This window comes from Carlito syrichta, unplaced genomic scaffold (assembly GCF_000164805.1).
Source record: "Carlito syrichta isolate Samal-C Ts95f unplaced genomic scaffold, Tarsius_syrichta-2.0.1 Scaffold309815, whole genome shotgun sequence".
Taxonomy (NCBI): Eukaryota; Metazoa; Chordata; class Mammalia; order Primates; family Tarsiidae; genus Carlito; species Carlito syrichta.
The window spans coordinates 155,976-169,723 of NW_007253911.1; the positions used below are offsets into that span (position 1 = coordinate 155,976).

Here is a 13,748-nt window from a genome sequence, read left to right on the forward strand (position 1 = left end):
CCCGCGGGCTCAGGCAATCCGCTCACCTCAGCCTCCCAAAGGCACGGGATTACAGGCTGAGCCACCGAGCCCGGCAGATAAGGACTTTTATTTGCCTTGGACTATGCCCATCCCAACCCACTATTTTCCTTTTGACCCCATCTTCCTCTTTGTCTCCTTCCCTCTTTTCCCTCTCTCTCTCCTTCCCTCCCTCCTTCCCTCCCTCCCTTTCCTCCTTTCCCCCTCTTTCTTCTTTCCTTCCCATCCTCCTTTCCTTTCTTCATTTTTTAATTCCCTATTTTTCCTTCCTGCCATATTTTATGAGCACTTAGAATGTGCTGAGCCCAGGCAACAGTCTCTGTGAACCCTTCTCCCAAGTGCACAGAGCTATGCAGTGCTGCCATACTATCCTGCTTCTAATTCAGAAAATCACTGTAGAAGGAAGAGCCTGTCTTCCACAGATAACCCTCAGGGAGGCCATGGCAGGTTCTTACTGATGCTGCTTTGTTAGGGGAACAATGGTATTAGGGCTCCCCAGAAAAGCTGTGTGATGGAGTTTGGAGGGAAATGTTCTTCAAGGGGCTTCAAGTCCTAAAATCTCAAGGGTCTCAGAAGTTAGCCTTAGCCTGCTGTGGTTTAAAATGAAATATTCAGTTCTGCCTTTTTCTTCTGCTTCTTCATCCACACATTCAAACCTACTATGGGCAGGGCATAAGGAAAACAGGCAGGATTAAGCTATGGCTTCTGCCCATCAGAGACTCTCAGTTTCCCACGGAGGCAAACATGAGCCTGTATAATTACAACATATCCAATAAACACGACGGGGAGGGGCATGCACTGGGCATTGGGAACTCTTATGTTCACCTGAAGGGCTTGAGAAGATGTCCCAGAGGAGGTGGTACTGAGGTAATATTGGAAGGAGAAAGGAGAGCTTCCCAGTGGGATAAGCAGGATACAAGGAACAGAAGAGGCAAGTGCCCAGAGGCAGATGAGAGCAGTACATTTGTGAAGACAGCACTAATTCAGGATGGGAGGCAGCATGCTGAGGTCAACAGGGTGTTGTGAAGTGATTAAGGGCCCGGGACCAAGAAGAGTCACCTAAGTGGTCAAAAATTTCAACACCACGCAGCCTGGACCAATCTATGCTGACCCTGGGAGCCAGAGGGAGGCTGGAGTATGGCTCATCAAACCATTTCTCACTACTCAGCATAACCCATATTATCTCTGGGCCAGCCTACCATTCATGGTCTCTCATCTGGATCCCTACAGTGGCCTCATAAACAGTACCCCTTCTTCACATCTGGCCCATGTACCTTTCCCCTCAAAGCAGCCAGAATCATATCAATAAAACATAAACCAGGCCATGTTTCCTCTGCTCAAAACACTGCTGCTTAATTCGCTTAGCAAAACTGTCATGGCCTCTGGTCTGCCCTCTGTGACCCCATTCCCTCCATTCCTGTTTCCATTTCTATACACCCTTTCCTTATCTCAAGCCACACTCATCTCCCTCCTCTACCTTGAATATGCCAAATACATTCCAACCTCAAGGACTTTCCACTGGCTTTCTCCTGCCTGAACACTTGTTCCCCAGGTATCCACATGGATCAATTCTTTAATTCAGTCTGGTCTCAGCTCAAACTCCCTCCTAATTGAAAGTCTTCTTTGATCAGCTTATCCAGAACACTCCGTCTGCCACATTGTGTCTCCTCACCCTATGGCACTGTCCTTAGTGTATATCACCACCAGATGCCCCATTGATGTTTGTATTTTTGTTTTTCCTCCTGCCCCTACTAGGACATGAACCTCCTGAAAGCAGAGATTGGCTCTGTTTTTCCTTTTTGGCTCTGTTTTTCTTTAATGTTGTACCCTGTGGACCCAGAAGAGTGTCTGCCCCATGATGGATACTCAATAAATATTTGTGGGCTGAATAAATTGTCCCTTTGAAATTTGTATGGTCCCGAGCCATGATGGTAGCAGTGGAAATAGCAGTAAAAAGTTAGAGAAAAATGATATTAGAAAGGAAAGGAAAATACAAGTTGGAGATTTATTGATTTGCAGAGAGTGAGTCAGCCTGATATAGAAGTCCCTGGATCCACACCTTTGCGCTGTGGAACACATCAGGCTGGAGGGTACAATGAGGTCTAGGTCAGAATGAGTTTCTTGATACTTGTCAGGTAAAATTCAAAATGTGGTCGCAGATACCTTCAGAAGAGAGCCAAGCCTTGGAGGCTTTTGGTCTCTGCATACGTCTGACCCTACCCTGATTAATGCAGACATCAGGGAGCTTATCATAAGAGAGCTAAGTATTGCCAACTCCCCTTCCTCAGGGAATGGAAACCAGACACCTCCAATTTTCTATCTAGACAGATACCCCCTCCAATCGCTTCCAGGTTATTCCACAGAGAGTCACTGGTTATTTACAAGATGAATAAACCATTTTCCCTCAAGGTCAGTGGGAGGACCTGGCGAATAATCATCAGAATTCAGAACCCCTGCCAGTAATGTAACTATGTTGAGGGGAAAGACTGAAATTAGGGATTGAAACTCTTAATGATTGGTAGGAAAGATCAGAGGGAAGCAGGAATTCCAAGGTCCAGACCATGATTGAGCAGAATAACTCATTAAGATGCCGATGTGGTCAGGCGATGGAGTGTCACTTTCTCTCTCCTGGATGACAGCATCACCCTTTGGGGAGGTTGTGAGGCCTCAGCAGCTGTCCGCTTCCTTGGCCGACCTGGAGATCTTATGTAACGACCTTACTGGTGCTCAGGGAGAGGAGCATCTAAGATGATAAAGGGATTTGTAAAAGGCACAAATTCTAAAGGTGCCCCTGTGCCAGGAAAGTCAAACCAATTGATCTGGAAGAGCAGAACTATAGGCAAGGAGGAGGCATGTGGTGGACAAGAGTGAAATGCAAAGAAATGCACCTATAGAAAGAAACATCACAAGCATTCAGTTTTCAACAAGGAGATCAAAAGCAAGAAGGTGGCAAAAGGTGAGAGGGAGAAAAGTGTCAGAAATTTGTGATAATATTTGTGTCATGAGGCAGCCTCTGCCTCAAAAAAAGAATACTTCATGGATCATCCATGAAGGGGTGTCACCCAGAGAAGCATTAGAGTTACATTTCTGGCCAGCTCCAAGTACCCATGTCCCTACCTTTCACACCTGCACTGCCCTGATGGCTCTCAATGCTTGCCTTCCTTCCTGTAGCTACAATCACAATCACCAACTCAGCTCCCAGGCCTAGTCTCTTTTCTTCAGACCCTCTTAGGCCAACCCGCACCAGCAGGTTATCCTTCCTAAAATTGAAAGAAACTGTCCAAGTCACTTCCCACTTCTAAAATAGTCAGAAGTCCCTCATTATCTCAGACTTAATATCAGAGCTATTTGATTTGGTGTTTGCCAAGATTCTAACTTGCCTTTTCAGTTTGGTGTCCAGTGTTCATCCCCACCCCCATGCCCGAAGCGAGAGCTCATAGGAACTGCTTATCTTGGTTCAAAATACCTTCTTAAGACTTCTGACCTCTGAGACTTTGCCCATGCCACTACCTCTATTTGTAACACCTCCTCCACATCTCTTGTCAAAATCATATCCTTGCCTAGGGCCACCACTTCCATGAAGACTCAGCAATAATGAGAAATAATAGCCCCCCCCCAAAAAAAAAAAGAAACGACAATTGAGATACAGATTACCTGAGGCCACCCAAGAGCTACCAAGTTAGAATTGCTGGGACTGGGTACAAAGATCCAAGTAATTGGTTCTGTGGACTTGGCCACTCAGTGCAATCAAAGGAATTCTGTGTTCTTTGCCTCTATGATACTGTAAGAAAAAGACTTCTAAATCTCAGGTAGATGGGGAAGGGCAAGCCGTTTAACCTGTCAAGTCTTAGTATTCCCACATAGAAGATTAAAATCTTTATAATTTTCCCAGAAGACAGTAGTAGAAGAAATAATTTCATGTTTGAAGATGTGATTTATAAAGCATATTTAAGCATTGATCAAATGTAATAAGCAATGATGAGAATGAGGAGGAAGATGATGATGACTCTGATGAAGAAGAAATGGTAAGAGCTATATTCTGGCTCATTTGAGTCCTTATAGTGGTGATAGATTATGCTCAAATAGATCTGGTTTCAACATCCCTACCTCTCAGCATTGTCATGGAGATTTAGTGAGATGGTGCCCACAAAGTGCCTTGTAATAGTGTTGTTAGTAATTGTGATAATAATGATGGTGGTGATAGTGGTAGTGATGGTCATGATGTGGTGATGGTAGTAGTGGTGGTAGCAGTGGGAACTGTGACAATAATGATGGTGGTGGCAATGATGGTAAGGGCTGTTGTCATGGTGATGGTAGTGATGGTGGTGGTGGTGGTGGTGGTGGTCATAACGGAGGTAATAGTGGGGGGGTGATGGCAGTGATAATAGTGTTGTTGGTGGTGACCATGATGGTGAAGGTTGTGGTGATGGTGATGGTGGTGGTGGTGGCAGCAGTGGTGACGGTGTTGTTGATGGTGATGGTGGTGGTAGTGATGGTAGCATTGATGGTGATAGTGGCAGTGGTGGTGTTGACAGTGATGGTTATGGTGATGGTGATGATGGTGCTAACAGTATTGATGGTGGAGGCTGGCGGCAGTAGTGGATGTAACAGTAGTTATGTAACCTCTGCATTTTTTCAGCAATGAAGTGCTGTTTTGTCAGCAATAGACCTGTTTCTTGTCATTTTTTTCCTTCTCTTGAAAATTGCTACCCAGCATAGTACCTGGACAAGTGTTGGTTATTCATCATGAGGGCAGATTTTTCAAGCCATTCTGAATGCCAGGATGCTGAGCAGAACTGGTATTTCCAAGGTTGCCTGTCTGCCCATGGAGAAGAGGGAAGCTTACAAATTCAGAACAGCAATTCCTTCCCAGCCAGGATGAGTTAACACAGCCATCTGAGGGGCCATTAACAGATAAAAGGATTGCTTGTGCAACTGATTCTAATATGTGCCGTATGGTCTTTTGCTCAGTTCCTGTTCTCCAAGCCTCCAGACGTCAAACATGATTATTTTCTACTGGTTAGAGCTGAAACCAGGTGCGCAGGGAAAACCTAGGGTGTCCTGACATAAACTCTGGCTCCATGCCATAAAATGAATCAAACAGTAGCCTACGATTCAAATGTTGTTACCATCTGGTAGAGCAGGAAAAGGTAGAAAAAAAGACTTTAAAAAGGAGAAAGTAGAACAAATTCAACCTAGGCTACCACTGAAAAAAGGCAGCCATGCTTCTTTCCTCAAATGTACTAGTAATCAGAAAGTCTGATCACTGTCAGCAATAATGAGACCCTCAACTCCAAGGGAAAATCAGAGATTAAGGTAATATGTTCCCAATGCATTATACATGACAGGCATGGTTGGTTATTAAGGGTCCTAGATCTATCCAAGACATCCACAGCAAGGACAGCTAACTTCCACTTGAGAATTCTGATGTGCACATGTCACACACCCCATACAAAATCAAAGATAGTAAAGAATTTTGATCCAGGCAGACTTAAGTGCTGATTCCTATCCCACCACCTACAACCTGACTGACACTCAGTGATTTAATTTATGCCTTTAAGTCTTAGATATCTCATTAGTATAATGGAATTAAAACGGCCATACCTCACAGGATCCTTAGGAGAATTAAGTGAGAAGCATGAGTGTAAACAATCACCTAGAGAATTACCTGCTGTGAAATTATTGTTTAATCAATGTTGCTTTCTTTCTATAACTCTTAGTTCTATACCAGAAAAGAGAGATTCCGTTTTAAACATGTGTTCTTAAAGCAACAGACACAGGCATGGACACCGTGATATGTATGGGGAGCACCACCATCTTGGATAAGAAGGGGCAATATGCTGGATAGCATCACTTCTTCAGTTCTCATCTTTGGTAAGAGAAAGACAAGAAACCAGAAGGTGCTGAGAAAATGGCCAATGGGACCAAGGGGATTGACATCAGCTTGTGGGAAGAACAAAGACAAATATCTGAGTGGCCTTGTGAAGGTAATTTTGCCTCTCTACCCATTGAATTTTTCACTGTGGGTCTCAAGGATCCCTTCCAACATGATGACTTTTCAGTTCATTCTAGATTTTACATTAAGCTGAAATTCCTCACAACATTGATTTTTTTTTTTAATTATTTTTCATTTTTATCCAGAGAAGAAGAAACAAGATACCTAGGTATTTCAGCCAGGACTCAGTACCACAGAGCAAGGCAAAGGCATGAGAAGGAACAATGTTCTCTTCTTTAAGATGAGACAGCTCCTGTCAAAAGTCAGAACCCAGGCAACCAGACACCCAGTTCTGGATCTTGTTCTCCTCACCTCACACAGCTGTGTTTTCTACCCAGAAAGCCCAAGTCATGTGTGATGTATTCACTCTTGTGCCCTAATAGTTTGAGATGTTTATTAATGCTATATGCTTATTTTATATGCTTATTCATATTATGTTTCTATATATGCTATGTACATATAAAACATCTATAACTTACAGGTGTAAGATACTCTTCTAAGTACCAAAGATAAAGAAATAAGAAAAATCTTTGCTCTCACAGTCTTATATTCTAGTGGAGAAAATAAACAGATAAACAAAAAACAAATTCTCAAATAAGAAAAACGTCAGATAAGTCTTCTGCAAAAAAAAGAGTGACAGTGGCAGCTATTTTGAGGAGGTTGATTAGAACATGACACTTATTTTGTAAAAACGAGAAGCTTTGGAAGGTTCAAGTGCTGCAGTGGCCTTCAGGTAGGCTGGATCTCCCATCAGAACATTCAGAATTCAGATGCAACTGCAGCATCTCTCACTTCAGCTAGGTGACAGTGCTCCCTAATCAACCTCCTTCATGCCTAGCTCAGATAACCAGGAGGAAATTGAAGCCTTGGGAAGAGAAATGCAGTCTTTTCCTACCTCCCCATCAGATGGGGTGTCTCCATAGCCCTGCAGGAGGGTGTGGAGCATGCTTAGCTCCCAATTCTCTCTTTTCACCATGTCATTGTGGAAAAATACCAGCTTTGTTCAAAATGGATGCAATTACTTTGCTGGAGATTATAATGTCTGCTTGCTGCTAATCTCTAAAATAAAAGGCCTGGATTCCTTTGCCCAACCCATGTTTAGTGTCTGCTTCTCCATGCACAGGTTCCTGCGTGTTGTCAGCCTCATGTCCCTTCCCTTTATACAACTTGAGCATGCGCAGTGGCGCTCGGGAGCTCTTCTGAGTGATGTTTCAATTGAAGTTGATGAGGAGGAAATGACAGGTCACAGCAAGGGAAGGAGAGATATCATTTTTTTGAATAAGTCACTCTGCCTCGGGTTTCCTGACTCAGCTAGAGAATAACTGAACAGGAAGCTGCTTCCAAGCCCACAACATTACAAGTTGTTTCTATTCTCTCCCCGGCCTCTCAATCCAGGTATAGGCACTGAACTAGCGATATCTGTAGAACAGAACACAGCCTGAATCAGGAAATCACCAGTGATGATCAGAGAACCATGGGTCCCCCAAGAACCACTTGCTCATCATCCTCAATTCAATGGAGGAAGCAGAACAAAAGGGGAGCCCCTCCTCTGTGTACCCACTATACCCTCTGCTAATTATATCATCACCCTGCCTTGTAACTCTTGGCTCATTCTCTTCTGCTAGATGCTTGGACTTCTTGGCCTTTTAGGGCATGACTTCTGCCTTTTTCTCAGTATTCCCACTGCCTGTCATATAATGTGAACAAGGATGCGTGCCCAGAAGCCCATGCCCCACCCAACCCTGGCCCTTTCTCATCAGATCATGCTGCAAGTTTCCTAACTGGTCTCCTTCCTGTAGTCTGTTCTCAACACAGAAGATACAGGTGTGTGTTTAGCATGTCATCTGGGCCCTGGCACAGCCGTCTTCAAGTTTGGTCATCTTTATATAAGCAGTTCCACAGTGAACCTTTCCCCATTTCACCTAGCCTTTGAAATAAGTTCCTTATAGAATCTTGAGGATTCAAGATGGTTATAGGAGGCAGAGTTCTTTGAAAACCAGAGATAGAAGTTGGTTGGTAGATGAAGATAGGTTGGAGTCTGTGTTGAGTGATAAGGGCAGTTCACTCCATTTTAGAACTGAGGGTATGAAGTGTGGTGGGTGTGGGGAGTCCCTTAGCTACAATCAACCCACAGCAAAATAGGTGGCACCTTCCACCCCATCAAGTACAGAGTCTTCAGGTTAGAAGAGGCTATAAATGGGACCAGGGCTGCCTCTGCCAGACCCCAGATCCCCACTTCCACCCATCTGTCAGTGGTCACCTGGCCTCTAAATGAAAACCTCTAGGGCAGTAAACTCACTAGTCCCAGAAACTGCTTATTCCATCTTTGGATGACTGTCAACCTTGGATAGTTCTCTGTGTGAACTAATAAATGATGGGACAAGCTTAAGGGTCACAGTTCAACAAACGTATGTTGACTCGCCACTGTGTGCCAGGAACCTTGGTGGGAACTGAGGACACAGAGTTGAGTCGGGGTTTCAGTCCAGTTTGCTGTGGAGGCATCTAACCCAAGTGTGCTTCTACCTTCCTCCCGCTCCAAACATTGTGTCAGGAGCTGTGATCATTGGTGAACTGCATCCAAGAGTTGCATACAATTTAGATAAGAATATAACACTCAATTAGATTAATTAAATGGAATACCGTGATGTGTAATATTCAATAATGATATGAATATATAAGAAGCAGATCTCTATCCTTTCACCCCTATTTTCTCTCACTCTTTTCTTAAGATTTAGCTCAAACATTACCTCCTACAGGAAGCCCTGGCTGCCTCCCAGACTGGGTCAAGTTGCCCCCTTTCTGTGTTCCTTTGGCACTGAGCTTCCCTCCTCCAGGGTACTGATCACACAGGGGTGTCATGTCTCTCTATACATGACTCCTGGCAGACAACAGATTCATCTCCATGTCTCCAGGGCCCAACTCAAGGCAGAGCCCATATAGGAATTTCACCATGTTAGATGAACTGAATCCACCCTTCATTCTACTTTCAATAAACATTTAAAGTCCCTGAAACTGGCATCCTCTCCTCTGCATGACCTTATATAACAGGGACCAGTGTGGGTGAGCTGAAGCCTCAGAAACAACAGACGGTTTACTTACTCGGACACCTTGCAAACCAGGAGGTCCACTCTTGCCTTCGGGGCCTATTAGACCCTTTAAGAGGGAGAGAAAGGGGAAAAAGAAAGAAAGAAGGACATAATGGTAAATTCAGAGTTCAACAACATGCTTTGGCATCTCACTCTCATTGGATAGAATAATAACCATTTCATTCCAATGGGGGAAAGGGGACGTCAGGAGGGAAATAACATCACATTCTCTCAAATCTATAATGCTTTAAAACATGTACCACTATCTGTTCTAATTAAGTATGTTTAACAGTTAAGATGTAGGCAACATCTTTCACATTTTGCACATAAATACAGAAAGGATCAAATAGCTTGCATTAGTGGTTTGCATAAATCACACAAAAAAGAAATGTCTGGAACTCAAGTGTCTTTAATTCTAAGCCCAGTGCCCTTTACCTTCTAGCTTGCTGTTTCAGGAAGGAAAAAGCAAAACAAAACAAAACAAAAAACTGGCTTGAGTTAACAGATTCTTAAGCAAAAATGATGTGAGGGGAGACTCCTAAAAGACAAAATCTATATTTTAAAATTGTGGATTTATTCTTACATGTTTAAACTTTAGTCACCTTCAAAGTACTCCCTGTTTGATGCAATACACCCATGGAGATGCTTTTCCACTGCTCAAAACAGCTTTTGAACCCATTCATTTTGATGCCTTTTAGTGCTTCTGCCATTTTTTGTTTCACCTCTCCCATGTTGAAAAAATGTTTCCCTTTGAGGACTTTTTTCTTCCGGGGAAACAAACAAAAAATATTGCTTGGGGGGAGATCAGGTGAATAAGGAGGCTGGGGTACAAAGGTCATGCCTATTTTGGTCAAAAACTGCTGAACATCGGGGCAGTGTGATCAGGTATGCTCCTAAATCACCCATAAAGAAATGACAAACGGTTGAAAGAATCTTCAAAAAAAAAATTCACTGAAGTCGAACACAGTCTTTCAAAACAATGCTAGCTAGTAACTGATACTGATGGGTTCCTAGGACATGTACTTAGCAGGGGATGCCTGTACTACAAAGGGCCCACTCTCCAAAAAATAATTCTGGATTTTTGGGGGGCCCTCCTTGTATGCAAAACATAATAACCTAAAATTAAATGAAATTGTCGAGGAAAGATCAATTTCAATTAAACAAGAAACACGGGTACAGGGAGAGGCCATAATGACCTAATTCAAATCCTGCCACCCTCCCACCCCAACCTTGCCTGGTATCAACTGCATAATTGCAGACAGGTCACTTGGCATTGTTCAATCTCAGTTATATCATGTCTGAAGGAGGGATAATACATTCACCTACTGAGCAGTTGTGAGGACCATATGAAGAATGGGTACTAAAGCTGTGACACAGTACCTGGGCCTCCTGACAGCACCCTGATTTATACCATAGAAATGAGGCATGGAATGTGAGTGGGAAACTGAAACTCTTGACTTTTTCACTGTGATTCTATCGCTACTTCTGGGTGAATTTTTGGCCAGAAATGCCCTGTCTGCACTTTAATTTCCCCATCTTCGATAAATATTATTATCATGCTAATCACTACTGTTGTCAGATTTTACGTAATTATAAGTGATCAAGCTGCATTTAGATTCCAAGGTCTTTTAAGAATGCCATGCAAATGAATACATAAATGGACAAACTCCGTGATTAAAGGGGGTGAATCTCTCTTCATCACAAGGAACTCAGGACACATAGTGAGAAAAGTCCCTGCAAACTGTGACTTTTCTTTCAGAGTCAAGAAACCCCTGGCATTGATCTGCACAGCTAGCCATTCAGTGGCTCTATCAGACACTGGTAAAACTACCAGAGACTATTTCATCTTGAGGAAAAGATGAAAGATGCCAGCATTTGGATGCAGAAAGCTGAACACTGTTTCCATTTAGAGAATGGAATACGTTTTCCTCTCTCTGGGATTGCTGAACACAAACTCAAAATTTTCCATTCTCAACAAAAGTCACTGAAGCCAGCTTCTCAATTCGATTCAATCCAATGAATATTTAGAAAGCAACTGCTCTGCAGAAGGCTCTGAGCTAAGTGTTGCTGAGGATTCAAAAAAAAGAAATGACAATTGACATCAGCGCTGGGCTTAAGAAGGCTTCAGAGAGCACTGCATCAGACATCAGTCTGTTTAACATCATGGCGTGTTTACTAGGAGATGATGAAGAAGATGATGAGGGTGAGGATGATTTCCAAGTTAGAGGTGAATCAAATGAAGATCAAAAAATTAAGTAGTATTGCCAAAGACACAAAACTACATAGTGGAACAACTGGGACATGAAACCAGATATTCTGATTTCTAATCCCAAGGGCCTCCAGTGACCCTATTGCTCTTTCTAACTTTACACTGCAGTCAGGTTCTACTTTAATGTCCCTCTTAAATACCAATTGTGGGGCCATTCCTCTACATGTATGTGTTCAGTTCCCACCATGTGATAAACCCTGTGGATTTAGAGATGGGAGAGGTGTTGGTCCTGGCCTTAAGAATGTTATAGTCTTGGACTTCTTATTACTGTTCCCCTTTTAACAATGCCTTTGGCTAGGCTGTTTGTTTTTTGAACTATATCCAAGGGGATCTTACCACCAACACCATGGTCTGTATTAAATTCAATTCTATCAGGCACATCTAACTTAGACAACATCTTCAGAACCATGGACAACCCTGTTGAATAGCAAGGTTGAAATATTCTGTTGTTTGAATGTAGGGAGGTTCAAGACCTTGCCCATGTCCTATATAAAGGACCACAGAAATTATACACGTGGGGAATTTCCATTTGCCATCTAGAAACTGCAATCATTCACTTGCAATTACTTCCTTTGCTACATATCTTCTTCATTAGACTATGAGATTGGTTTGTGTATTATTTCATTGCTACATCTTCAGCCTTAATGTTTTGCTTGACATAAAGTAGGTAGTCACACATGTTTGAGGTTTCTTCCTTCTCTCCCTCCCTCATTTATCATAACAAATCTGTATAAAGGGTGATGACTACCAACTCCATATGCTCATCTAGGAAGAGGCCAAGAAGGCTGCCTCATGACTAATCAAGGCTAGGCATCTTTAGTTTCTTATTCCTTAGTGGGAGCCATTAAGTCAAGTAATCCCTTTTTACATTTCTCAGAGGGAGTACTGTGCACTCAGTGGTGAAAAGAGGACTGGCTACACAGTCAGATCTGGGTTCAGGATCACTTTTGCTTAATAGTTGTATGGCTTTGTGCAAGCTACTCAATGTTTCTGCACCAACACCTTCATTAAAAAATATGAAAAATAACACTTTCAATTTTGCAGACTTAATCTGTACATGAAAATACACTACAGTATAGACATTCAATACTTGCCAATCATGGATCTGAAATATACACGTGTATATGCATATATACAGAAAAGGATATGCATCTCATATGCATGAGAACATACTGCATTTCCTGCATTATCTAGTTTAAATCTCTAACAGTTAAATCTCTTTAAAGTTATAATAATAGTGGACAACTCTGGAAACTGAGCCTTGGAGAGATTATACAGACAGAAGTTAGCTTTTCTGATCCAAAATTTTTGACATAGAATTGTTCTAATTATACTGGAATTAAACATTCCTTAAGTTTCTTCCAGTTTTACCATAGCAAAACCATATAAATTTATCCTAATAAGGAGAAGGGGTGTCAATAGCTTCATACGAATCTAATTAATTAACATTTATAAATAGAAGTTATTTTATTTCCTTCAAAATATAGTATCTTGAAAGAAGCCGCAGCATGTTTAGCCAGAAGAAAAAACTTTAAAGCAGGAGCCCCTGTGGATTTAATCGTATTCTTATTAATTATCCTTAATATCTGAATTCACATCACAAAATGATCACAGGGGCCCTTTGAATGGCCTCTTCCCAAATGGTTATTTACACATCATTAAATTCTTAACAGAGGGAGAAACCAAAGACTGGAGTGTTCCAGGCCCCTGCAAAGTCAGAATCAACCAGAAACATGGTAGAAGTGGGTATGCTTTGCAAGTTATTCAGTTGGCATTTATGTGTCCAACGTTTTTATTCTATTTTATCTGAAAGAAAACAAAACCATGTGATAGAGCTCCCAGAAATCTCTATCACGGCCTTTGGGCCTGGGGCTCTGAAGGCAGGGTGTCTGGGCTTCAACTTCAGTTCTCTACACTTTGTAACTACATGGTCTGCGACCAGTCATCTCATCTAACTACATGGTCTGTGACCAGCATCTTCAAAGCTTAGTTTCTCCTTTGTGAGATACTGATCACAACAGCACCAACCACTCAGGGGTTGTAAAGGTGTTTGAGATAACACAACACTCAGCACTAAGCATGACTTTTATCTTCCAGGCCTAAAGGTGTGCAGAGCAACCCCTGAGCTGGGGAAGGGTGACTTACCGGGGCTCCTGGCAGCCCAGGTGGACCCTGGTAACCTCTCGGTCCTGGTGCCCCCTGGTAACATGAACCAAACATGTGTTAGCTATGAATCCCCCCATATGACCAGGTCACCACCACCCATGGCCCTTTCTAGACTCAGAGTTTACTTCCCAAGTTCCCAACAGGGACCCAGAGCTATGGGTGTGAACGTTTGAATTTCTAGCAGAAAGCCAACTTCAGTTTCTGAAAGGCTGCA

The 13,748-nt window shown here is 42.6% G+C and overlaps 1 protein-coding gene across 1 annotated transcript in view; it reads right to left on the bottom strand.

Annotated features, from left to right (window-relative positions):
- The window catches only part of COL22A1 (collagen type XXII alpha 1 chain), a gene marked incomplete at its 3' end in the record, with an annotated part of 219,731 nt that overhangs the window by 81,985 nt on the left and 123,998 nt on the right, over nucleotides 1-13,748 (bottom strand). Inside the window, exons 21-22 of the mRNA XM_021717502.1 lie at nucleotides 13,514-13,567; nucleotides 9,113-9,166 (exon numbers count right to left, since the gene is read on the bottom strand). Of these exons, the coding sequence (XP_021573177.1) occupies nucleotides 9,113-9,166; nucleotides 13,514-13,567 (108 nt within the window). The remainder of the gene's footprint in view (nucleotides 1-9,112; nucleotides 9,167-13,513; nucleotides 13,568-13,748) is intronic.